The 27,525-nt window shown below is 41.0% G+C and overlaps 1 protein-coding gene across 1 annotated transcript; it reads left to right on the forward strand.

The window, feature by feature from the left end:
* Nucleotides 1-433: 433 nt before the first annotated feature.
* BRMS1L (BRMS1 like transcriptional repressor) lies at nt 434-27,081 on the forward strand. Its single transcript, XM_015813010.1, has 10 exons — nt 434-582; nt 6,390-6,480; nt 10,582-10,709; nt 14,651-14,730; nt 19,546-19,642; nt 21,014-21,097; nt 22,883-22,947; nt 24,615-24,654; nt 25,395-25,521; nt 26,639-27,081. Exons 1-10 carry the CDS (start codon nt 447-449, stop codon nt 26,760-26,762), a joined length of 972 nt encoding a protein of 323 aa, XP_015668496.1. The 5' UTR covers nt 434-446; the 3' UTR covers nt 26,763-27,081.
* Nucleotides 27,082-27,525: the final 444 nt, after the last annotated feature.

Raw genomic sequence — 27,525 nt, forward strand, 5'->3', positions numbered from 1 at the left:
GGGAAGAGAAATCGGTGGCTATTGCCCCTTTCGCCAATTTTGTTTTTAATTTCAAATAAGAAGACAGTGTTAATCTCCCTGCTCCAAATCTGTGTTTAAAATATGTACATAATAGACCCTTCAGCAGCCTCTCTTCCACCGTCTCCTGTCCTACTTCCACTACCTACTCGGATCTACAAGCCTTTCCCCCCGCCCCCCCCGAAAGACTACATATCCCGAAATCCTCCGCAACACAGAACAGCCCATCACGCCCGACTACGAAACCCCGCTCCTCCGGCAGGGCGTCCACCAATGAGCGACAGAGAGGCGGGTTGAGTTGTGCGGCCCTAAGGTGGATGGCGGGGTTTCGGCGGGGCGGAGCTTCGGCGCGTTAGAGGGCCGGGCCGGCGAAGCGGCTGTCCTGGTCTCCAGCGGGTGACGCCGGGCGTCTGCCGAGAGCGGGCGCGATGCCGGTCCATTCGAGGGAGAAGAAAGAAAACAACCACGATGATATGGAGGTGGACTACGGGGAGAATGAGGGCAGCAGCTCCGAGGAAGAGGAGTCCGAGAGCTCGTCCGTCTCCGAGGAGGGGGACAGCTCAGGTGAAGCGGGGAAAGGGCTCCTAGGCGCACATGCTAGAACGGATCTGCCTCGCTTGGGGTTAGATAGGGGCAGAAGGGAGGACTCTGCCCCGCCCCGTCCGGCTCTGTTGGTGTGCCGGGGCGATTCCGCGGTTTCTGCGACCCTTATGGCCCCTTTCGGCATTTCCTCCCACTCCTTCGCCGTCGGCGACTTGTTAGGAAACCCCCCTGGTTCTACGCCCCTCACCTGGGCGGGCAAGGCAATGGCCTCACTTTCCTAATAGTTTCTTTCCAGGGTCTTTGGGGAGAGCTATTCTCTTCTTTGCCCCCAATTCCCCCCCCCCTCATTCGGCGATAAACCTGCGGTGTGGTGTATTGTCTGCAGCCAGCCCGGTGGGAGAAATTTCTATAAGCTGTGAAAGAGTTGATTTGGTGTGGCACCCCCCCCCCCCCAAAAAAAAATGCCACAAATGCATTCAGAGAGATGGGCAATTCTTGGGCCAGTGGCTTTATGGACTAAATTGCAAGATGGTCCAAGTAAGAAGGATGCCGTTTGTTGTCTTGCTGTTTTTCCTTCCCTTTAAAGAACAAGTGCTTTTGTGTATTGCCATTGCCTTCTAGAAACAGGGAATGTGCTATGATAGCTTGAATATTAGTTTGTTGAAGCCCCTATTGTGTTTTCTCTTTGTCCCCAAATCTTGAGTGTCCCATATTTGTTTGTCTGAGAAATGTTCACAGGGCATTTTCTATCCTATCTTTAGGGTTAAAGTTAGATGATAATGATTTCAGTGCACAAATAATGCATAAGACAAACTGCAGAACAGTAGGTTAAAGCTTGTATTTGCCTTTTTATTCAGTACCTTCTGTCGGTCACTAACTCTAAAGCCCAACTCATCTCATAGGGTTGTTGTGGGGAAAATGGGAGGAGGAAGAAGTATTAGGTATGTTTGCTTGTCAAAAGTATTTTTAAAAAACCACTGAGTTAATAGGCCTGATACGCAATTCTTATCTTTAATGTTTTTGTACCAAGTCCTTCTTGGGACACATAGAAGCAGTGCTTTTTTTGTAAAAAAAAAAAAAAAAAAAAGGTGCCGGAACTAACACAAGTCATACAACCCGCCTTGCCTACCCTACAAGGTTCCATCCAAAAAAGGTGCCGGAATGCCGTTCTGGGCGTTCTATGACAAAAAAAGCCCTGCATAGAAGTAAAGCATAGTGAGCTTAATGATGATCCATCTCGGAATATGGTTGGTTCATTTTAGCATCTTATATTGATAAATACAAAAATAAAATTGTTATTTATAGGTGTTATATCTGTGGTATCCTATGATATTAGGATATTGGACTGGGACCAGTGAGCTTCCATGGATGAGTGTAGAACTTGGGTCTACCAATCCTGGAGGAATGGTAGATTTATTATTAATTATATTCAGCACATTTCATACATTTAGATATTGCAGGAATAAATGCAATTACTTAGTTACTTTAGTGTTGGTTATTTTTATTAGGCTAAAATACAGCATGAGCCAATATAGTCTGTGGGTAGGATGTATTCACATGACCGATTGCGGAGAGAGTTTTCTGTCCATTACATCCTTCTTTAAAATCAAGTTGGCTTTGATTCCTCGTGACTTCATAGACAGACCCCCTACAGTTTTCTTAGCAAGGGTATAGAAGAGGTTTGCAATGAATAGTCTTCTTTGGAAGGTGATTTTTTTTTCAGTTTCTCTGTCTATTCTACAACCTTGGAATTCTCCCATTCAAGGCCTAACCAGGCATTACCCTATGAACTTAGACCAGGCAGCTAGTGCTGCTACATGTTGACATGCATGCTTTTCCACTAATGTAGGAATACAATTTTATTTCATTATCTGCTGCTAACAATAGGATAACATGAAACAGGGCAGTATATAGAAAAAGTAAACATGAAGATGCTTCTGTGGGTTGAAGAAATTGCCAGGTATTTGCTCCTTACTTGCTTTTTATGTCTTACTTTGGTGATGTTAGGCTTTTGTTTCTTGTTTAATCATTGTGTCTTTAGTTACACTTAATGTTTATGTTTCTCTGTATGTGAAAAACAGAGTTTGTGTATATTGTTCTCCAGCATTCCTAAGAGTTATTAAAGTGTAATAGTATGCTCTCAAGTTTCTCCTGCTTCAGTTTCAATAGTTAGGAGGCACCAAAACTCTTTTTTTGGTAACTGCTCTTTATTCTGGTGTCAATCCAGACAGATAGAATAAAATCTGTTACAATTTATTGAAATGGGAAATGTTTCTTTTAAATCTCTATTACGGTAGTTTAGGAAACAGATCTAAAGTAATATTTTGTGGTCTAATCTTAGAAGCTGGAGAAAATCCTTTTACCTTTAGAAGGCCCAAGTCCACTCAGTGTTTCTCAACCTTGGCAAGTTTAAGATAATGCTGGCTAAGAAATTCTGGGAATTGAAGTCAACAGAAATTGCCAAGGTTGAGAAACACCGAGCTAATTCCACTGCTCAAAAGAAGTCATTACAGTGGAACAGCACTTACTGTATACCAATGAAGACACATCTGAAATACAAAATCTGATATATTGTTGGAAGACTTCAGAACAGCATTTTTCAGGGAGGAATGAGGGAAGATGTGATAAATAGAATGATGCACCCCTTAATTTCCCCTGTACTTCTGAAAAGACCCCTTAATTATGTCAGCCATAAGCCAGTATAGAAATGTTTGTTCCATTGGAATTGGAGGCTGCATTCGCACAGAACAGAAAGCTAAAAGTGTCTAAAACACTTTTGAAAAACTCTGGAATGGTTTTTAATAAGCCAAGAACAATTAATAAAAGCAATACAATTATTACAGGGGTCTTCAAACTTAGCCCTTTTATGACTTGTGGACTTCAACTCCCAGAATTCCTCAGCCAGCGTGCCTGGCTGAGGAATTCTGGGAATTGAAGTCCACAAGTCATAAAAGGGCCAAGTTTGAAGACCCCTGAATTATTAAAATGTCTAACTGTTAACATTAATACCCTTCTGCATCAATTTTCCCCCTATATATTTTAAAGACTTATTAATCAACCCAGGAGATTCTGAATTTTCTCTTAATGTGTACTTAATAAACCCAAATTTTAATTGTGGAAGAAAATGAATTACTTTTAGAAAAACAAATTGGAACTTTAACCTGCCCAAATTTGTGAATATACTAAATTGCTTCTTTTGGAAGGACATACTGTATAACCTGTTAATACTCCACAAATTTGATAGATATGACAAAAATAAAATTTTCAAATAATTTTTTTCCTGCAGCTTATGTTTCATTGACATAAGCTCTTAAACAATTAAAAACTAAGAAGCACAAGTACTATTAAATAGACATATAGACATTAAATAAAACACTTAAATTACATAAAACCTATAGAATAAATATTGAACTTTTTTTCTAATAAAAAACTAATATAATTTTGGGTCAGTGATTTTCTGTAGCCCAACCTTTCTTAGACATTTATTTGATTGGAAGAAGGAATATGGATGAACTCTTAGGCAAAAGAAGGGATATAAATTTAACAAAATAATGATAGGGACTTCAGAAGGGACTTTGAGGTGAAAGACAGTGGGAGGGCGAATTCCCTTATCTCTTGTATTTTACTAGATTGTATGGACTATTTAGAGTTGCTCTTGATGTTACCAATCACCCTACTGCTCAGAAACAGGGTAGATTTCCTAGGTGCTAGCTCTTCTACCCACCCAACCCACTTCCTCAAGATCATAAAGTCTGGGCTGATGTACACCCATCTCATAGAGATGCTGATTAGACAGGAAGCATTGTGTGGGCCATCTTAAACTCTTGAGAAAATAGTACAATACTAATTTAACAAAATAATTATGCAGTGATATGTATGAATCAGAATCACATTTCAGTATTTGTGACTTGTTTTAGTATAAATTGAAATTTAGGATTCAGATGAGCTTCTGATTGCTTTTTACAACTGAAGAAAGGAAAGGGGGAATATGTACATTTGTAGGGGGACAGATCTTTGCTGTTGATGGTGTAAACAACATTGTACATTATATGAAAAAATACTTTTTTTAAAGTACTGTTTTTAAAGGATCAACAGGAGGTGGTTTCTATTTCAAATTTTGGCTAAACAATGAATACTTTAAATGGGTTGCCTGACGGCATCATTTATTGTCCTCAGTCTTCCATTTATAGTATGGGAAAAACAGCATCTTAGGTTGCGAATATGGAATTGGAAAATGTATGCTAAACATCATGAATTGCTAAAAGGTGCTACTTAGATTATGAACATGATTTTCTAATATGCAACTTGGTATAGTATATATTGAATCGAGTGTGCATACTGATGGAAGCTGGAATCATGTACATGTTTAGGTCCTTGGTGTCTGAATTAAGAAGTAATGTTGTGTCAAAAATGTTTATCCATGGATGTTTTTACCTGGGTGAGATGATGAAATGTTGATTGGAAGGGAAGAATGCAACAGTTAATTAATGTAAATTATATGGTTTCTTGATTATCAGTATTTATTTATTTAATTTCTATAGTCTCCCAACTCAAGCAAGCATTCTGGGAAGCTTACAATTCTATAATTATAAAACAAAACAATAAAAAACAATAAAATAATAAAAAACATCAACAAAAGAAACATAGGTAATGCTCGACTTACAATGGTTCATTTAGTGACCATTTGAAACAACATCACTGAACAAACTGACTTATGACCATTTTTCACGCTTACAACCATTGCATCACCCCCATAGTCACATGACCAAAATTTGGCCATTTGGCAACCGATTCATGTTTATGACAGTTCCAGTATCCCAGTGTCATGTGATCACCTTTTGCAACCTTCTGACATGCAAAATCAATGGGGAAGCCAGATTCACTTACCAACTGTGCTACTAGCCTACCAACTGCAGTGATTCACTTAACAGTGGTGACAAGAAAGGTTGTAAAATGGGGCAAAACTCACTTAAAAATGTCTCAGTTACAGAAAATTGGGGCTCAGTTGCGGTCAGTTAAATTCCATTAACTTTTATCTAGAGCCAAAATAGTATTAACTGTTGTTGAGTAGGTTCCTGGGCACAGGCATGAGCACTAAATCAGTTTAATTGTAACTTCACCTCAAGACACTTGTGTGCCTGGATGCGATTTTACAACTTTATAATTTTAAGCAAATGCTGCCATCATTAAGCGAATCACTGTATTCCTATGGTGATTTTTGTGGAAACTTACTGAAAAGGCCAGAGTCGGCAAAAAATGTTGTAAATTGCAGTCACATATGTGTCATGTGGGTGTACACATAATGGTATTTTTTTGAGAGCTGAATGGAACACAATTTTCATTTTAACGCATACTGATTAGTGTACATTTAAAGTAGCAATACAATTTTTATTCTGTTCGTTATTTTATTCTACTGGCAACCAGCTCACCTTTATGGCCTGTTGCAGCATTCCAAGTGTCCAAAATGTGGTCATGTGACCATGGATGCATATGCAGGTGTCATAACTCAGAACAGGGTGGTAAGTATAACTTCTAATGGTAGCTAAGTCAAAGGCTTAGCTGACTGGCTGTAAGATGAAGTGAATGCTTATCAATTTAGTTCTTTCATAACATTAATCACAGAATAGAGATATACAGAAATAATTTTATATGTTATATCTGTTTTCCAGCAGATTTAGAAAGTATTCCATTAATTTATTTAAATAATTTAAATAATTTAGAACTTTAATCACTCTTAATGAAGATATCAGCTTGATCATAAATGCTGTAAAGTACATTGGAAGAGACAAACTAGTTATATTTGTAAAAGTATATAATTGTCATTGCAGAAATGGATGATGAAGATTGTGAAAGAAGAAGAATGGAGTGTTTAGATGAGATGTCTGACCTTGAAAAACAGTTTACAGATCTCAAAGATCAGTAAGTAAACCAGTGATCTCAAACTTCTCCAGTACAGGAGATGGAGAATCCACCGGTGGGTTTTCTCTGTCTGCCTGCTCCTGAGACCAAGTAGCCAAACTTTGACACGCCCCCTGTTGCTGTGAGACCCAGTCTTATCTTGGTCTCAAGCTCTTGCAGACGTCTCAAGGTTTGGCTCTCAGGATCAGATTAGAATTTGCAGGTCAGAGACCCATCGTTGGATTCTCAAAGCTAATTCCCCTATAATTAAATAATAATTTAATTATTATACTTATAATAATATAATAATTAGTATAATTATAACATTAGAATAATTCCCTGGGTCTGCTGGGATCAGCGGGGCCTCAAATCGGCCGATTTGAGGCTTTTCTCAGGGAGGGGTGGGGGGGGATAACAATCCCCATCGCCTTATTCTTTCTCCAGGGATCTAGGTAGGGGGAAAGGTGACTTGCCAATTCCCCCGTTCCTTTCCTTCCCTTCGTGAGCCAGTGCTGCTGCTAGCCTCACCCCTGGGGTACTTTGCTTCTCCGGGCCGTTTGCAACGGCTGAAAGCCGCGGCCGCCATTTTGGGCGCGCTTTCCAATTTCAAAGAGACTTTTTCCTGTCAGAGGAAGCAATTTCTCAGCCTTTTTGGACATCTCCATCTCTGATTTTGGCTGCCAAGCTCAGGATTTGTTAAAATTAGTTTCTCCGGGCCGTTTTTTGACCGCCGAAAGTCGCGCCCGCCATTTTGGGCGCGCTTTTACAAATTCGAAGAGAAGGCTTTTTCCTGTCAGGGGAGGCAATTCCTCAGCCCTTCTGGAGATCGCCTTCCCTGGGTTTGGCTGCCAAGATCGCAATTTGTTAAAATTAGCTCCTCCGGGCTGTTTTCAACTGCCGTGAGTTGCGGCCGCCATTTTGGGCGCGATTTACCATTTCGGATAGGAGGCTTTCTCCTCGAGTAAGGGAGGCGTTTCCTTAGCGTTTCTGGACCTTTTCTTCCCTGGCCTCGGCTACCAAGCTTAGCCTTTGCCAAATTTCGCTCCCCCGGGCCTTTTCCAACCGGCGAAAGTCGCGGCCGCCATTTTGGGCGACCAAGACAAGTCGCAAAGGGGGACCTTCTGTTGGGCTGAGGAAGACGAGTTCCCCAACGTTAAGGAGACATCGTTGCCTCGCCTTCCCTGGTTCAGCCTGGTCTCTAGGGGCCGTTTGCAGGGCCGAAGTCAGTCTAACACTCCAGGGACCATTAGAAGAATTTGCCGCGGCGGCCATTTTAGAAGCGCCACGTGGTTGGCCTAGTTGGCCTCAGCACTGTACAGGGTTGTGGCTAGGCCACATTACCTCCATAAATTAAATACAGTAAAATTCTTAGGCCACCATCTTGATTCGGGACACCAATTTTGGTCATATTGCCTGTGCCAGGCCTTTTTTCAGGCCTTTACGCCCTCATTGGATACTGGTGCACCCTGACTGGCCACCTAAGGCCTCCGGGCGGAGCCTTTGCGGGCCCCAAACGTGCCTTCGGTCTTTCCCAGTGACCGTGACCCAACCCAGAGAGATTTGTCAGGTCGGGTGGTCAGGGGAGCAGTACTTGTTACTAGCTCTGAACAATTCTTCCCGTCATCCGCTTGCTTGCCAGAGCTCCCCCTCAGGTTTCCTGAGATAGCTCAATAGAGGATGGAGGATTCCACGGCGCCTCAGCTCCTGGGCACCGCGTCCCCGTCATCCACCCACGGCCGGCACAAATCCTCCGGACAGGAGGCAGCAGGCAAGCTCAAAAATAAGGCCAAGGCCACTCTGAAGAAGACATCAAAGGTGGCGGAGAAGCAGGCCAGCCGTAGGCACCAAGTTCTGGAAAAAGAATTTGCCAGGGCACAAAAACAGGCCAGGCATGAGAGGGATCAAGTGGTGGCCCCAGAATTCGATCTCCCCTTGGGTCCATCCACTTCGGCTCCGGGAGTGTGGTCCCTGGCAGCTGACCCAGCTACCCCGACGGTACACCACGCGGGTGCTGGGCCTCTTTCCTATACCACAAGCTCGGCTCCGGAAGCTACATTCACCCCTACGGCGGCTGGGCTCAGGGCCCCAGATCTAGGGGACTTATTTTCAGATGGCCGCCTGGAAGCTCTACTGTCCAAGGTCGTTGACCGGGCACTTGCGGCATGGTCTTGTCACACGCCTGGACAGGAGACCTCTACTCCAGTCATGCTTCCTCCCAATCTCCCGACAGAGGACCTTCCGATTCAGGAGCCCCCGTCACCTGACCGTTCCTCAATCGGTGGTTATTCATCCCACACGGGAGGGGAACCGCCGGAACTCGACTGGTCAGAGGATGAGGTACTTCCCCCAGAACCCTCCTTAGGGGGACTCTTTAATCACGCCTTGTTTCTCTCCTTACTTCGCAAGGCTACTGCCACAGCCAATATAGGGTCCGATCAGTTCCCTCAGCCACAGGCTACCGCCGAGGCGGGTCCGGACCCCATATTTTTTGCGACCGAGGCGACTCAGCATCATGTCCCCTGTCCTCACATATTCCTCACGGGGATAAAGAAACAGTGGTCTTCCCCTTCTGCTTCCCTCTCCGTAAGTGGGTCGGACAAGAAGCTATATCACACCTCCAAGGATCTCACTGAGGCCTTGGAGGTGCCTCAGGTAGATGAGGCCTGGACTCCTCTGGTGTCCCAGATGGCAGTCTCCGGGGATTTGGCGGAGGCACTTAAGGCGGACGACAGGAAATGCGATCTAACTTTTCGCAAGACCCATCAGTCGACCGCATGGGCCATCAAAACGGCCACGTGCGCGTCCTTTTTTGTCCGAACCACTCTCCTTTGGCTTAGACAGCTACAAGCCAGAGTCCCTTCGGACTCATCAGGACTTGAGCAAAATGGTGGCCGCTACGGAGTACGTGTCGGACGCGACTTTACAATCGGCCAATTTTGCCTCACGAGCCTTAGCTTCCAATGTTTCAGCCAGGAGGATGCTCTGGCTCAAACACTGGCAGGCTGATGCCAAGGCCAAATGGCGCCTAGCATCCGCTCCCTACCAGGGGACCCATCTTTTTGGTGAAGCTCTGAACCCTTTCCTTGTGGAAAACAAGGATAAGCGGAAAGTCATGGCTCACATCACCAAGCGATCCGACAAACGTCCCACTCCTTATTCCAGAAGGCAGCCCTTTCGGCAAACTCCAGGCTCGGCAGCAGCCCAGCCTTTTCGACCCTTCACGCCTAGGCAGGAGCGCACGTATGACCGCCCCTATAATAGGACAGGATTTAGGTCCAGGCAACAGCCCCAAAATAGGCGACCATTTCGGGGGACAGGACGTCCCTTTAAGAAGTCCAAGTGACTCTCAAATCTCCCTTCCCATAGGAGGCAGGCTGTCCCATTTTTTCCATCGGTGGGAGCTCACCACCACGGACAAGTGGGTATTACAGATTCTAATTCAGCTGTAGTCTTGAATATGTACATTAACTTATCCATCTAAATCAGAATGGGCAGAAAACTAACCATTAGCTTTCAGATCTAGCCCAAACAATGTCTAAATAAAAAGTTGACTATAATTTAATGTATTTCTCAGTCTATTTTTGAATCTTACTAATTTCTTCTGGGCTGATGGGTTTAATAGGAATGCCTATTGCCAATTGAGAAGATCTTAGAAATATTAATATACAGGTAATCCTCGACTTACAACAGTTCATTTAGTGACCATTCAAAGTTACAAGGGCACTGAAAAATGTGACTTATGAACATTTTTCACAGTTATGATCTTTGTAGCATCCCCATGATCATGTGATCAAAATTCAGATGTTTGGCAGCTGGTTCATATTTATGACCGTTGCAGTGTCCTAAGGTCATGTGATTCTCTTTTGCGACCTCCTGACAAGCAAAGTCAATGGGGAAGATTGTTAAGATTCACTTAACAACCAGGTTATTAACTTATCAGCTGCAGTGATTCACTTAACAACTGTGGCAAGAAAGATCATAAAATGGAGCAAAACTCACTTAACAAATGTTTCACTTAACAACAGAAGTTTTGGGCTCAATTGTGGTCCTAAGTCAAGGACTATCTGTACACTGTTCTATGCCTGGCTTTAATATAATGTACTCTATTTTCATTATATTAAGACTTTACAAAGAGAGGTTAAGCCAAGTGGATGCAAAGCTACAGGAAGTCATTGCAGGAAAGGCACCAGAGTACTTGGAACCATTGGCAGCTCTGCAAGAAAACATGCAAATCCGAACAAAAGTGGCGGGTGAGTGCATGAGTCGTTGACTCAGTTTGGTATACGGTATCGCTGCAAGGTAATGGCAAAGGGAAAATGCTAACAAAAGTTTCAGGGCTTCTGAAGCCTTTGACTTTAAAGCAATTGGGGTTGAATTATTTGTTATATTTTTTGGCCTCATATTTAAATAGCAGTAGCGTACCAGGTCATTCATGACAGCATTCTGTTTCCCAAATAAATGCATATGTACAGTAGTGGCCAAAATTGTGGAAACCTTTTGGGAAAAGTGTACAGTAGAAATTCCACCCTTTGGTTAAGTTTCCACCAATGTTTCTTCTAATTTCTTTATAACTGTAGTCTTATTCACTTAATAATACTATTTTACATCACTTTCTGGGCAACCAGTCAACTCTTTGCACCATTACTTTAATTTTATTACGTTTTTCAAGCTCACTAAATGAAAGAACACAAAAAAACCCAACCAACTTGATAGCGATCACATAACACACTGACAAATGTCCTCCTCTCAGCTTCAATACATGACATCAATAACTGAATCCTACTGTGATCTGATTGGCTCATTGCCAAAACAAGATGACCCCTGATTGGCTCTCTAAACACTCATGCTGATTGGCTACAATCAGATGAAGGAAAGCTACCTGATATCAACCTAAGTAAGTTGTGCTTCCTTTTTCTGGTTATTTGGCTATAGCTTTTCATAGAATACAGTACAGATAATCGAACAAACTTTGTTGCATTACATTCTTGATTAAATTATCTTTCCATTGATATATAATTTTATGGTACTACTCCAAACAAAAGTGGTGTTATTAGCCATCAAACCTAAAAAATACACTTTTCCCAAAAGGTTTCCACAATTTTGGCCACTACTGTATAATCTCTCACCAAAAGCAATCATGGTTGTGTTTTTCCCTTGGGGGAGATGCTTTAAAATACAGAGCTGGGTGATACATTTATTAAAACCAACCAAAATAACACAAATTGGTATACAAATTCCTCGGATCTCTTCTTCAATAAATAGGTTGCAGAAAGCAAGGGACAGGAAAGAAGCAAAACAGGTTTTTTTTTTTAAAAAAAAAATAATCAGCCAGATATTTAAGATATGAGAACCTGCTATTGCAAATTAGTCCCCAAATGGCAGCTATGTCTCAGTTAGAATTGGGTGATTTTGATAACAGATTAAACCCAATTTTCAGGGGGGGAAAAGAAAACAATTATTTTCCCAGTTGTGAAAATACGAAGCAATTAATCTCTAATTTATATTTGCCCTCCCTTTCAGTTGCTTCTATAGCTGCTGTTCCGATGTAATATATCTGGTGCTCTAAGATTGTGTTGTTAAAAACTATTTTATAAATCATCTTTAGTGTTTTGTATCTAAAAACTGGTTTAAAAATACCAGTTTGTTGCTCTGTCCAAAACAATGAACTTTGGTTTAAACTTGGTTTATTATCTTGGATCATTAAAGAAAAATCAAATAATTTAAGACTGGCTGGTAAACAGAGTTCTTTGTTTCAGATATTGTGATAGATTGTGGTTTACGTAGAATAATTGGAATCAATGTATCGAAGGAACATACTATGTGTTTATTCCTATTTTAGAAAACTGATTTGTTAAGACAGAGCATTGCAATATATTTGCATATATATACAATGTTAGGACAAGTCTATACAATATATTCGCATGTAAGAAATGTACTGGGGCACTATACAAAAAAGGCTGGACCAAGTTGAATAATGAAATATTGTGTAATAACAATTTTGATATAATTTTAATTTAATGTGAATTGAACATATTTATTTCCTCCCCAGTATTTTGGATGACTTAAATTGAGTTTTCCTGTATGCACCTTGAGCAAAGAGGTCTCCGCTTTCTTGCACAATGAACTGTTTGCAAACCAGAATGGAAAAGAAGGATTTGGAAACTCAGTAACTGAGATGCTGTTGAAAGGCTAGATCAGGGGTCCCCAACCCTTGGTCCGTGGATCGGCACCAGGCTGCGGCATGCCAGAAACCGGTCCGCGCAAACAAGCAAAGCCCCATCTGTGGGACATGAAACCACGCCCCCTCCAGTCTGCAGAAAAACCTCTCGCCACGGAACTGGTCCCTGGTGTTAAAAGTTGGGGACCTCTAGGCTAGATCATACATTTGCAAAATATTTTTTGCAGTCCGCTGCAGGTGCTCCTCGACTTACAGCCACAATTGAGCCCAAAATTTCTGTTGCTAAGCAAGACAATTGTTACATGAGTTTTGCTCCATTTTACGACCTTTCTTGCCATAGTTGTTAAGTGAATCACTGCAGTTGTTAAGTTAGTGACATGGTTGTTAAGAGAATCTGGCTTCCCCATGGACTTTGCTTGTCAGAAGGTCTCAAAAGATGTTCAGATGACCCTGTTGGCACTGCAACCGTCATCAATACATTCCAGTTGCCAATTTTGATCCCGTGACCACGGGGATGCTGCAACGGTCATAAGTGTGAACATTCATGTCACTTTTTTTAGTGCTGTTTTAACTTCAAACGGTCACTAAATGAATGGGTGTAAGTCAAGGACTACTTACAAATTGAGCAGAACATTTTTCCATCGTTGGTTGCCACATATCTGCCTGCATATTGTTGCTAAATTGTAATAAAGTTTGTATACTTTATACAAAGTATTACTTTTTACATAATATTTTATTACAGTTGACACAGGAAGAAAAGATATTCTTGAATCACAGCCCAGAGGCTAGGCAGGGAGATCTGTTTTGAGTTAGCTCCAGAAACTGCCAAGGTTTTTCTCATCAAACTGTACACCTGCTCCCAAAGAATATGTTTTTTCTTGTCCATTCTGTTTTGCAGCAAACAAAAAATGCCATTTCTCCCTTCTATCCAGTCCCTTTCCTATTTCTTCACTCATAAAGAAAAATCCAGAGGATTGGTTTTGTTTTAATTTTATTACCTATCAGATGTATAGCAGGCAGGGATCAATGGCTAATTTCTTATTTGCTTTCTGCAAGGAAGTGGTTCCTCCATTCAGTAGCATAGCAATAGTAATAACACTTAGACTTATATAGCGCTTCATAGTGTTTTATAGCCCTCCCTAAGCAATTTACAGAGCCAGCATGTTGCCCACAACAATCTGGGTCCTCCTTTTACTGACTTCAGAAAGATGGAAGGCTGAGTCAACCTCAGGATCAAACTCCTGGCAGTGGGCAGAATTAGCCTGCAATACTGCATTCTAACCACTGCACCACGGTGGCTCTTAGTGTAGTGTTGAGCAAGTAACAAAAGAAGAAGACAGAAAGATAAACACTTCAGGGTTGTTGGAGAAATTCAGTGGTACTTTTCAGCGCTGTCTGAAACTTACCTGCATTGGTCTCATTGTGTTCATTATCTCAAGGAAGGATGGGGGAGAGGGGGGGAAGGAAGTTCTCCAAATCTTACTTTTTAGAATTAAGATTGCGTTATATCCCACTTGTCCACACTCTCTAATCTGTTTACCAAAGTGCCTTCCTTTTGATTTTGACTTTTTCAGCCATTCAACAAATGTATAACTAATCTAGAATTTTTTTAAAAATGAGGGAAGAAGGGTTGTTCAATTAATAAATGGACTATAAACTTTAATGGCTGCCCATCTTGCTGGTCTGAATTAATGTTCACTGAGCAATTCTAATAATAATTAATTCAACCAGTGCTCAACGTCTATAACTCTTCTGTACAGTAACATAACAAATACTCTTATAAATAATGTTAAGATATATAATTTTCAGAGGAGCACTTGAGCCTTGTAAAGCCAGGGAAAATATCTCATTGGATTGGGATTAAAACTAATTTAGGCTTTGCACAAATGGAGATGTAAAGCAAATTTTTTTTGTAAATCCCACCTTTTGTCTGTTGGGAATTTTCAGAATGGCTTGGAAATACATTCCATGATTCTCTTCTCCAATTAATATTAAATGAATATTTATTTATAGGTATCTACAGAGAACTCTGCTTGGAATCCGTGAAAAACAAGTATGAATGTGAAATCCAGGCTTCCCGGCAGCATTGTGAGGTATTGTTTTGCGCTGGAAATGTTTTAATATAATTGATTATACTTAGTTCTGAGGTAATAAACTCACTATACTAAGCTATATATTTGAAGGACATTTTGAAAATATTATATACTTACATCTACAAAAAAGGCAGTTAGTTTGCTTTAAAATATCTTGACAGCTTTGTTAATCTTATTAATTGTTCTTGTAAAATTCTTACTCAAAAATGTTTTTAATATGTTTTTGAAGTTAGGTTGAAAGCCTATAATGAATCAAATGACTCCAGCTTTTGTATACTTAAGATAATATACATCCTGCATAAATTTTACCCAGGCTATTTTAAGATATGTATCAGCTTTATAACATCACTTAAACCACATTTTTGCATATTTTGTGTGCAGTTTTAGTTTCAAGAAGCACTTCTGTTGTGGCATATTAACTGCATACTCAGGAAGAAGAAAAACCATTCAAATATTATTTAATTCAATTTGTTCGTAAAGTATTTAGTATTATTAAATGAGATCAGAGTAATGAATGGAATTTGATTTTTTTTCTTAAAAAATTAGGCATACAGCTATAACTAAAACTATAAAACCATATAACTAATATTTTTAGTGTTTTAATGTTTTTTACTGTTTTTATTGTTTTTAAAATCTTTTTAAGAACTTAATCGTAATGTATGTTTCTGAATTGTGAGCTGCTTAGTGTCGTTTGCCAAGATGGATGGCTATAGAAATCGAATGAATGAATGAATGAATGAATGAAGAAATGAATGAATAAAATAAAACATTGTTTTATAAGAGGATAGAGCTTTCATGAAGCCTAACAGTAAATTCTATACATGCCCTCCCAAAGTTGTTTATGTAGCTTGTATGGTTTTTATATATTAAAATACATTATCAAAGACACCAGAAACAGTTATAAGATTAATGGATTCCTACTTATGATGGTAAAGCCCAATTATAATAATCTTGGACTATATATAGTCTTTAGTCAATTACAGCAGAATGCAAATTTGATGGATAAATGAACGGGGACAAATTACTTCACTTCTTTCCCATGATCTTATACATACCACCTATTTTTGGTGAAATCTTTGATAACACAGCTTTTTGTTTTCAATGAACCAAGAAACTGCTTAAAGCAGTGGTGTCAAACTGCCGGCCCACAGGCTGGATGCATCATAGCGAAACCACGCCCACCCCATTGCCGGCAATGGCAAAAAAGTCACGATACGTCGTGACATGTCACATGACGTTGCGAGTTTGACATCCCTGGCTTAAAGCCTGTCTCCAGATCAAAATCTTATGCCAGACATGTCCAAAGTCCGGCCCGCGGGCCATTTGCGGCCCGCGGCCCGGTTTAATCCGGCCCTCGAACAGCCCTCCCTGCTCTATGTAAATGCGGCCCTCCCACGGCCCTCCGGCAAGTCCCATGAGAGAGAGAGACAGAGACAGGCACTTGCACTTGCACTTCTGTCTCTCTCTCTCTCTCTCTCTCTCTCATGGGACTTGCCCCCTCGCAGGGCTCCTCATTGGCCCTGCGCCCGGGTGCCCCGCCCTCTGGGAGAAGGGCGGCCAGGAAGTCCCTTTCCCAGGCTGGCCCCGTCCCAGGCGCACGTGGCTGGGGAGCCATGCGGGAAGCCCCAAGATCCCCGCTGGGAGTGGCCTGCCCGAGCCTCCGCTGAGCGGGCCAGCCTTCCCGCAAACCGCGGCCCCGAGAGCAGCCCCTCCGATGCCCAGCCGGCGCCAAGCAGCAGCAGAGCTGGAGACAGAGGGTCAGTGCCGGGGGGAGGGAGGGGGCTCTGAGTTCATGGAGCACTGCCGCGAAGTGGCTGCGGGGCAGGTGGTGCGCCCTCCTGGCTTACTTGTTCCAGTCTCGGCTGGGGCATCGCTTCCTGGGCCGCTCCCTGGGCAGCCGAGCCAGCCACATGTCTCCCCGTGCTGGGCGGCAGTCATGGCTGGTGCGGCGGCCAGCGGGAGCATCGCTCCCCGGGAAGCCGAACCGGCCACATGTCTCCCCAGCCCGGGCCGGACGGCAGTCAGGCATGAAGCTCGCCTGGCTGCTGCAGGGCTCTCCGCCGCCCGGCCCCACCTTGGCCCCATCGGTGGCACCTTCCTCGGGCACTTTCAGGGAGCTGCCGCTGCTGCCCTCGTTGCTGCAGGAGAAGGAGACCTTGGGATGCGAGGGCGGCGGGGCTGGCGGCGATCGGGAACCCCCCTCGTCGGCACTCCCCATTGCCGGCGCGGCCGCCCATGGTGCACCCGGCCTTGGCGCCCTCCTCTTAAGACGGCGAAGTGGCTGAGGATGCGGCGGGGGCGGCGGCCGGGCCAGGGGCGGCGACAGGGACCCCGACGATGCTGCAGTGGCTGCCGCCAGAGCCGCTGCCTCCTGTCCTGCTCCCCCTCCCTGCCCATTTGGCTGAGGATGCAATGGGGCCGCCGCCACTGGAGCCGCTGCCTCCCGTTCTGCTCCCCCTCCCTGCCCCTCCCTGCTTGTTCGGCTGAAGAAGCGATGGGGGGGCGGCCGGGAGCTTCTACCTTCCGTCCTGCTCTCCCCGCCCGTTCGGCACCATCTGCCTTTCATTCTCTCTCTCTCTCTCTCTCCTAACCTGGAGGGAGAGGGAGAGAGAGAAAGAGGAAAGAAAGAGAAGAGAAAGAGAGGAGAGAGGGAAAGAGAAAAAGTGGAAAGAGAAAGAGGAAAGAGAAAGAGGGGAAAGAGAGAGAGAAAGTTAGAGGAAAGAGAGGAAGAGAAGAGAAAGGAAAAAAAGAAAAAGAGAAAAGAGAAAAAGAAAAAGAGGAAAGAAAGAGAAGAGAAATAGAGGAAAGAGGGAAAGAGAAAGGAAAGAAAGAGAGAAAGAAAGGAAAGAGAGAAAGAGGAAAGAAAGAGAGGAAAGAGAAAGAGAAGAAAAGAGAAAGAGAGGAAAGAGAAAGAGAAGAAAAGAGAAAGAGAGGAAAGAGAAAGTTAGAGGAAAGAGAAAGAGGAGAGGAAAGAAAGGAAAGAGGAAAGGAAGAGAAAGAAAGAGAGGAAAGAGAAAGAGAAGAGAGGAAAGAGAGAGGGAAAGAGAAAGAGAGAGAGAGAAAGAGAGGAAAGAGAGGAAAGAAAGAAAAAGGAAAGAGAAAGGGAGAGAAAAGAAAGAGAAAGAAAGCAAGAGGGAGAGGAAAGAGAAAAGAGAAAAAAGATTGAGAAAGAGAAAGGAAAGAGAAAGAGAGAAAGGAAAGAGAAAGAGAAGAGAGGAAAGGGAGAGGAAAGAAAGAAGAGAAAGAGAGGAAAGAGAGAGAAAGAGGAAAGAGAAAGAAAAGAGGAAAGAGGGAGAGAAAGGAGAGGAAAGAGAAAGGAAAGAGAGAAAGAAAGCGAGGGGGAGAGGAAAAAGAAAAAGAGGAAAGAAAAAAGAGAGAAAAGAGAGATGAAAGAAAGAGGAAAGAGAAGAGAAAGAGGAAAGAGAAATTAAGGAAAGAGAGGAAAGAGAGAAAGGAAAGAGAAAGGAAGGAAAGAGGAAAGAGGAGAAAAGAGGAAAGAAAGAGAGAGGAAAGAGAAAGAGGGGGAGAGGAAAGAGAAAGAGAGAGAGGGGAGAGGAAAGGGAAAGGAAAGAGAGAGAGAGAGAAAGAGGAAAGAGAGGGAGAGGAAAGAGGCATAAAATAATTCATTTGCATTTAATTGTAATAGTTCAAAGAATGTTCGGAAAAATGTTCGGCCCTCCAGCACGTTCACTTCATCCAATCTAGCCCTCTTTGAAAAAAGTTTGGACACCCCTGTCTTATGCTAATGTGAGGAAGGCATTAGGACACAGTTTATTGCCAGTTTGATAAGCCTTGCAAGGAAGCGCGCCTAGGTGAACTAATTCTAATTTATCACAAGGTTACATTAACAGAATCCTGCAAGTCTGAAAATACATTTCTCTCTTCCCTCCCCCTCCCTTGCCTTTATAACTGAAGAAAAAAGGGAGAATCCTTGTTTGCCACACCCGCATTCCTTTTGCAGGTTAAGCTGCCTCTTATCCAACTTCTCTGGCTGTGGCTCTTCCCTCCGTCTCGCAAGATCATCCCCACATATCATTACATTACCTCTCATACAGTCCCTAATCATGCTTGAGCGGGGGGCTGGACTAGAAGACCTCCAAGGTCCCTTCCAGCTCTATTCTATTCATTTGAAGATGTACAGCACAAATTTAAACAACCATGGAAGCAGAGGGCTTTGTCAGTAGCTCCAGGCTGAATAGTTGAAGATGTCATATGTCATGTCATATGGATTTTTGCTCAAACAATGTCAGAAATATTAGTGCATCAGCATTTTATATGAATCTCAAATTCCTGCTTGCAGAGCAGTCTGGCGGCAAGGCTGATCATTACTGGGCAAAACAGATCTGGATGAGTATAACAGATATAAAAGTTTGCCACCTGAATTCTTTTTATATATAAATGGGATTTAGAAAACTTCAGGGTCTCCTTTATTTTGTCTGCCCTTTATTTAGAGTACCGGTAGCTACAAGTTATAAAACATTTTTTTAAAAAGTGGAGTTCTTTCCTTTCTAACTGTAATATGTTTAGGGAATCTGTTTTACTGGAATTTCATGTGCCTCTCTTTTTCTTTTTCTTATTGTTGCCTTTATTCAGTGGGCTTTCATTTGCCATACTTATGAAATTAGATTTTTTATTTTATGGAGTTTAAATACTACTTGGGGCAAGAAAATCCCTTTTAATGCTTGTTGTGACATATACCCACTTGGAATTTCTGTGAAAAGAGAACATCTCTACAGTATTTGTGAGGATGTTATCTGCTTCACGTAACTGTGGATGACCTTTCAGTGTGAATACCCTATTAATTTTTCCTTTCAGAGTGAAAAGCTCTTGTTGTATGATACTGTTCAGAGTGAATTAGAAGAGAAAATCAGACGACTTGAAGAAGACCGACATAGTATTGACATTACCTCAGGTAAGTTACTATTCAACAGATAAAGCTTGAATGAATGAGTCACTACCCAAATTAATTAGAATCCATGTAATAAAGATTGCAGTGAATTGTAGTACTTACTTGGTTTATCTTTGGAGCTTCTATTTTGTCTGCAAAACAAATTGAGAAAAATTAAGAGTCTTAAAGTAGTATAGTCAAGGCCATTGTTTTCCCAGTTGCAATGTATGGCTGTGGAAGTTGGACCATAAGAAAGACTGAGCACCAAAGAATTGAGGCCTTTGAACTATGGTGCTGGAGAAGACTCCTGCGAGTCCCCTGGACTGCAAGGCGATCAAACAGGTCAGTCCTAGAGGAGATCAACCTTGACTGCTCTTTAGAAGGCCAGATCCTGAAGTTGAAACTCAAGTACTTTGGCCACCTAATGAGAAGGAAGGACTCATTGGAGAAGAGCCTGATGCTGGGAAAGATTGAGGGCAATAGAAGAAGGGGATGACAGAGAATAAGGTGGCTGGATGGAGTCACTGAAGCAGTAGGCGTGCGCTTAAATGGACTCCAGAAGATGGTAGAGGACAGGAAGCCCTGGAGGAACGTCCATGAGGTCGCGATGGGTCGGACATGACTAACAAGAGTCTTAAGTTGTCTTTTTAGATTTACCTTCTACTTGTATATTCTACCTCAAAAATTTGATCAGCTAGCTCATTGTTCTTCCACCTCAGCAACTTTAAGATGGGTAGACTTTAACTGCCAGAATTTCCCAGCTAGCATGCTGAATGTTAAAATCTACCCATTTTAAACTTGCTGAGGTTGAGAAAAATTGAGCTACCTAATGTCTCTTAATGAGCCTCAGGTTTGCTCCCTGATGCCTTGTGGTACTTAAAATTAACCTAAAGCAGGGTCCCCAATCTCTTCAGCTCATTGACCCTTTCATGAAATTTCAGATTGTTCATTGATTCTCAAATATTTATTATATGAAAATAATTTAATAAGTACCACTTTGATAGCATCAATAACAATAATGACACCCACCCCCCGGATAATCTCATTGTCTCTTAGGGGTTGATGTTGACCACTGGGGAACCCTGACTTAAAGGATGCATGAATAAAGATACCGTAATTCCCCATTCTCTGAACACCTGATCTATTTGAAGGTGGACAGTTTTTGAAAGAGAGGAAGAAAGTGTGTTGATGGAATAAGGGAAAATAAACACTTGTGGCGGTTTGGGTAACTTTGTTACTTACTGTTTTAAAGTAGTCCTCATAATTTCTTAAATACGATTTAAGATATAAACCTGCTTTTCCCCCCAAATGTAGATGTTTGTTTTTTTAGAGAGACTCAACCTATGAACTGTGGGATTAAAAATGTGTAATTGCAACATTTTTTCTCTTTCTCAGAGTTATGGAATGATGAACTTCAGTCTAGGAAAAAAAGAAAGGATCTATTTAGTCCAGAGAAGAAAAAACCGGTTGTTGTATCGGATATCCTTTAACGGCTGCCATAAATATACATTCATCATGCTATTCTATTTTGGAATAAGCAACATTGTGCAAAGCATTGAAAAAGAGTAAGAAGCAGTAAACAAAAGTAATGAAATGCTGGAGATAAGGCTAAAGAAAAAGAAAATCTAACTAATTTTAGTTTAAATCAATACTTTTCAACCTATCTCTCCGTGCCTTTCTATTACAAATCAAGAGTGTTTATAATACAGGTATAGTATAGGTGGTACCTCGCTCAATAGTAGTAACTGTGAGAGGGATCTCGGAGTCCTAGTGGACAATCACTTAAATATGAGCCAGAAGTGTGCTGCAGCTGCCAAAAAAGCCAACACAGTGCTAGGCTGCATTAACAGAGGGATAGAATCAAGATCACGTGAAGTGTTAATACCACTTTCCAATGCCTTAGTAAGGCCACCCTTTGAATACTGCATCCAGCTTTGTTCACCACGGTGTAAAAAAGATGTTGAGACTCTAGAAAGAGTACAGAGAAGAGCAACAAAGATGATCAGGAGACTGAAGGCTAAAACATAAAGAACGGTTGCTGGAATTGGGTATGTCTAGTTTAATGAAGAGAAGGACGAGGGATGACATGATAGCAGTGTTTCAATATCTCAGGGGTTGCCACAAAGAAGAGGGAGTCAAGCTATTCTGCAAAGCACCTGAAGGCAGGACAAGAAGCAATGGATGGAAACTAATCAAGGAGAGAAGCAACCTAAAACTAAGAAGAAATTTCCTGACAGTTAGAGTAATTAATCAGTGGAACAACTTGCCTCCAGAAATTGTGAATGCTCCAACATTGGAAGTTTTTAAGATTGATTGGACAACCATTTGTCTGAAATGGTATAGGGTTTCCTGCCTAAGTAGGGGGTTGGATTAGAAGACCTCCAAGGTCCTGTCCTATCCTATCCTATCCTATCCTATCCTATCCTATCCTTTTTTTTCCCTTTCGTGCCTTAGAGTCATTGTTGACTCCTGGTGATTGCCTGGACTAGCCCCTGCTGGGGTTTTTTGGCAAGAATTTGGAATGCTTTTCCATTCGGTTATTCCTAGACTGAGAGAGAGTGACTATAACAAGGTCACCCAGCTGGCTTTTGTGCCTAAGTAGGGACTAGAACTCTTAAGACTCCTGGTTTCTGGCCTGCTACATAACCACCACATGAAATTAGCTCTCTTCTTTATAACTTAACTGGGTATAGTTAGTTCACTTACATTGTTGCTTATTTGTCACTTTTCCTAAAACATGCATGGGGAAACAGGATGGTAGTTTGAAGACTGTGACAAAAATCATGAGCATCATATTTTAATAGAGCCTAAGGATAAATTTGACCAGTGTAGTTTTCATTCTATATGTCTAGTGTGAGCAATATAATATAATATTAATCCCTCTAAATATTGTCATCCAAAAAGTAATAAAGAGATTGGTGCTGGCATCTTGTTATGAACACACTTATCCCAGATTTCTTTTCACTGGTTTAAGACTTTTATATTTATGTGTAGGTCAGATTTCTTTTCCAGAAAAAGATTTGCAGATTTTTTTTTCCTTCAAGCTTGAAAGGATATTCATGCTGTACAATGAAATGCATTCATTTTAATTTAAATCTCAGTGCTTGAAAATAAATGTGGGAAAATAATTTATGAATTTATGGAAAGTAGTCTTAGCCTTCTTATGCAGTTGATTCCTGATCTGATCTACTTGGTGGGTATGACACATAGATTTTTAAAATGTGATCCATTTTCGAAAAAGTACAACCTCCTTAACATATTAACGGCCCTATATTGTGTATATGCTACAAGATCTTGATATACTTGAAGACTGGACAACAATAAGGAAGGTATGTATATTTTTAAGTGCCTAGTTTTAAAATATTTATAAGTCATATTTATATGTTCATTTTTAGACTATGCAAATAAAGAAAAAGATGATCCTGTAACTATTTTGTACGAAGAGAGATAAATGATGGTGTGTGGTATTGATTGATTTGATGGTGGATTGATAGGTTGCTCCTACAAAATGTGTGTATAAATTCAGTTATGGCGGTACCTAGGTACTTGTCATTAATTGGTTCCAGGAAGCACGATGAGTACTAAAAGTGCCAAAGAAACCACATGACTTACCACATGACCCTTTGTTTTGGCTGGGAAGGTCTTCCTGTTTGTCCATTTTCCTATGTCAGCTACTTTCCCAACAAAGCCAACTTCCTGTCCGCCCTCTGTAGTCATCCCCCTTTTCCTATTTCAGCACATCGAGGACCACACAAACAATGAATACCCGGACAACATTTTCACTTTAAAATGCTTTGAGTACCAAATATGACAGGTTTTGACCCACCGAGTACCAAGGTACCACTGTATTTGAAACAAGAAAGAAAATAATCATCTAGCATAATCACAAGGCTGAATGAGCAATTCAGCCATGTGATTTTTAAGGAACTGAAAAGAAGGTGAATATTTTCAGCATGCACCTGTAATAATTACTTCCAGCATGCATTTAAATGGGACATGCCTTACCAAATATAATACATAGAATATGTCTATTTATCTGAGGCCTCTGTGCACAATTTGCACTTTGGGTTCTGTCTAGTGTGTTAGACCCCATGCTTCAACTGATCTGGTGCTTAGCACTTGTTCTTCATATTAAAAACACATCTCCAGAATTACAGCAGTTGTAGCATATACCAGTCCTTTGGTTTTTGAGTATGGTGGTAGTAGGGATGGTTGTTAGGGCTCTGTTGTAATCTTCTAGCATATTATCATATGGTACTTCTACACTGAACCTTGGTAATTGATTTTGAGGATTGAGTGTAGCTGATTTATCCATGATCTTATCCACATCAATTGCTCTGTAATGAAGGGTGTGGCAGTGATGTTCAAATGTTGGCTGCATATCCAGTTCTTCTGAGTCTTCTTGAGTCTGGGATGTAATATATAGTTGGTCTATCTCATTTCTTTTTTATTATATTGAAGTGTTGGGCAATTGTTTCTCAGTTAATGTGGGTCTTTTCTGTCCATCTCTAGTTCCCTCATACGTTTCACATATCCGCTTTCATTCGGTCTACTGTTGCAGTAGCATTCCAAGTTCTTTTATTTTGTCCATGTATGGTTTATCCCGATAGCCCACTTTTCATTAGATTGTCCTGGTTCTGCAACATCTAGTGCAGACCTTATTAATCTGGGGGATAATCTGAACTGGCATGACTTTCTTGGGTCATATCACCCGTATCCTGAGGTAGGCAGATGGAAGGTGGGGGAGACTTTGCCCAAGGACCTCTACTGGTAAGATAAGTACCAACTGAGATTCAAACCCCAGTCTCCCACGTCAAAGGACGGTGCTCTAATCACTGCGCTATTCAGTTGCAATATACACACTTCTTCAGAATAAGTTGTCTATGTTTCCATAAAGTTTTTTCATAGGAGTTGTCATGAAATTGTTCTTTAAAATGAAATTTCTTTAGAAGATAGACTTCTTTAAAAATGAAAACTTTTTTTTTTTTAATTTCAGGCAATGGCTACATTGGGACCACATAGAGTGAAAGCAGAACGTAAGGCAACTTGCTTTACTCTTTTGCAGTTAATTCATAGAGTAGCCAATTACAGTTATCATGCCCTACTCCACTGCTGCTGAAAAGCAGAGGCACTGTGACCACGAATTCACTGATGATGCAGCCAGTTCCCCTTTTTTTTCTGTTGTAATTCTTTGTACAGTACCAATATCCACAGTGCCTTCCTTCCCACTTTCTGTTTCCTTTCCCACCCTAAAAGTTAGGCTACAGTTCCTAGCAACTACCTGAATGTAAGATTTAAATACGAAAAAGACAGTAATTGGAAACTGATTCATGCCCTTGATGATTTGAGGGCAATTTTTGTTACTTTGGAAAGTTGAGAAGAGTTGGTCTGAGGCAGGTGGTACCTAGATCAAACCAATCAATAAATGTGTTTAGAATGTATTCTTATAATAATAATAATAATAATAATAATAATAATAATAATAATAATAATAATAATAATATTAATAATAAATCTATTTAAACATTGTTATAATATGAATAAATTTAGCCAGCAATAGACAAAGTTTAGATCCCAAGCTAAATTTTACATAGCTGGCTCAAGAAAATTTATTCTTATGGATGCATTTTTGGTAAGAATCTACAATCTATTTCTGCTTAAGAGCAGAAGGCAAAATCACTCATGCATGTATTAACAGGATGTAAAGTAGAGAGAAATCAGCTTCCTAAAGCAACTGTTACATTTCATCAGCATTGTCTATGCTGCTTCTTTTCAGCACCTGTCAAGTTGGAAAAACACCTACACAGCACACGATCTGAGGAAGGAAAACTCTATTATAATGGGGAATGGTATGGACGTGGACAGACAATATGTATTGATAGGAAAGATGAATGCCCTACAAGGTATGACTTTTTTAAAATAAATTGAATACAGTTCAAAGATTTTTTTTCCCTACTGTCTTAGCTGATTTAGGTATATGTAGCTAATTTGGGCATAATAGTTGTGCAGCTGCTGACGGTGAGAGTTCATAATAAAGCATCCTTAGTAGGGTAGCAGCAGCCAGAGCACAATAGCAATAGCATTTAGGCTTATATACTGCCCCATGGTGCTTTGTAGGACTCTCTGGGTGGTTTCCAATGTAGAAGCATTATTTGCATATTGCCTCCAACAATCTGGGCCCTCATTTTACCAACCTCGGAAGGATGGAAGGCTGAGTCAGCCTTGAGCCTCATCAGGATTTAAGTCCAGGCTGTGGGTAGAGTTAGCCTGCAATACTGCATGTTAACCACTGTGCCACCAGGGCTCCTGTGGAATATAAAATATGGAAAACTTGCAGCTCAATGTCTCCCCCCCCCCACTTCAACCATTTTTTTCTGTTTTATCTTCCAGTTCATTTGTTTGTAATAGGAAGAATATTCTTCATGCGGTATATCGTAGCCTTTGTGTTAGCTTTCCAAGAACTATAGCTGTAAACCTTAACTTATTGTCTTTGAAACTGGTTGCAGTATATCTTCCTCCAGTATACATATCTGTCTCTTTTTATGAATACTCAAAAGAAAAAAAAATACCGATGAAGTGAAATAAGCATTCCCAGTTTTGTTCTGTTTTACCTTATTTATTTTGTAAATAAAACAGACCTAATGATTACACTTAGGTTATTATAGAATTGCTATAGATAGGCAACAAAACAGATAAACTTTTGAGGATATCACTGTTCCCCATTTACTTAGTCTCTTATTGTATCTAGTCCATACATGTTTTTTCTTGGCAAAGGAAAGCTGTTTAAAAAAGTGAATTATTTCCAAACCAATGCAGTAGTACTGAATATTCTTTTAGCATTAATATTGTAGTATTCTGTTAGTTTTCCTTCATTTTCCAGGCATTTGCTATAAAACTTTTAAGTTTTATTACCAGTAATTATAGTCCTGTTTATCAATTGCCATGCAGGTTGGGGTAATATTGCAGTTGTATAGGGACACTAATGTGCTCCTAATTTCTCTTTTCCCTGTTCCTTTTCAGTGCTATAATTACAACAATTAACCATGATGAAGTGTGGTTTAAGAGGTCTGATGGAAGCAAATCCAAACTATATATTTCCCAACTACAAAAAGGAAAATATTCCATCAGACATAATCACAACTGACTATTAAACTAACCAGACAGTGTTAGCCTGCTTGAAGTGTCATAAGATGGAAAATGTATTTACTATGTGCTCTCATCTATCTTTGTGGCTGTATCTGTGTATTTTTAGTAGTACAAGTAATCTTCATGCAGACATTTTAGAATAGGTAACACATAATCATGTTGAACATGACATTTTGCCTCTAATTTGCGTTCAATGCGTGACACAGAAAATAGCTTTGGATTGCCTGGAATTCATGGTTAAGACTGCAGTCCTATAAAGCTTTGTGCATGCATGAACTAGAATTGTGCATAGTGGTACAAGGCACTTTTATTTATATTTTTTCCTGTAACAGCTTGTATGACTCAGTCAACAAGCCAATTTTGAAGTTGCTTAATTGCAGAGGTGGTGGTGGTGGAATTGAAAAGGGATGCGTGGAACTATTCTTTTTGGATATTGTATCTTCATGTAGATCTGTGGCTTCCAGGTGTTGCTGAACTACAACTCCCAGCATCCCTTTCCATTGCTCTTATGAGCTAGAGCTGCTGGGCTTCTCCACCTCTGATGCTGGCACCTCTCTTTTTATGGTTATACTCTAAAAACCAGTTGTATAAACTTGACAGTAGTAGAGTTATGTAAAATCATGTAATTGTGAAGTCCATTGCTGCATAGCAGTTACTCTTGCTTTTTAGCAGTCTTGCTTGTCTTGCAAATATAGATTACCTTTTGCGGGAGTTACATGGATATAGTGTGGTAGTGAAATACTTTTTAAATTAATTGAAAA

This window comes from Protobothrops mucrosquamatus, unplaced genomic scaffold, assembly GCF_001527695.2.
Source record: "Protobothrops mucrosquamatus isolate PMUCROS unplaced genomic scaffold, P.Mucros_1.0 scaffold127, whole genome shotgun sequence".
Classification (NCBI taxonomy): Eukaryota; Metazoa; Chordata; class Lepidosauria; order Squamata; family Viperidae; genus Protobothrops; species Protobothrops mucrosquamatus.

Bases quoted from the DNA above. Each gene is read 5' to 3' on its own strand.
- BRMS1L (XM_015813010.1), top strand. From the start codon at position 447: ATGCCGGTCCATTCGAGGGAGAAGAAAGAAAACAACCACGATGATATG. The intron at 14,731-19,545 runs GTATTGTTTTGC...TTTTCCTTTCAG, and splicing joins CTTCCCGGCAGCATTGTGAG to AGTGAAAAGCTCTTGTTGTA. The intron at 19,643-21,013 runs GTAAGTTACTAT...TCTCTTTCTCAG, and splicing joins TAGTATTGACATTACCTCAG to AGTTATGGAATGATGAACTT.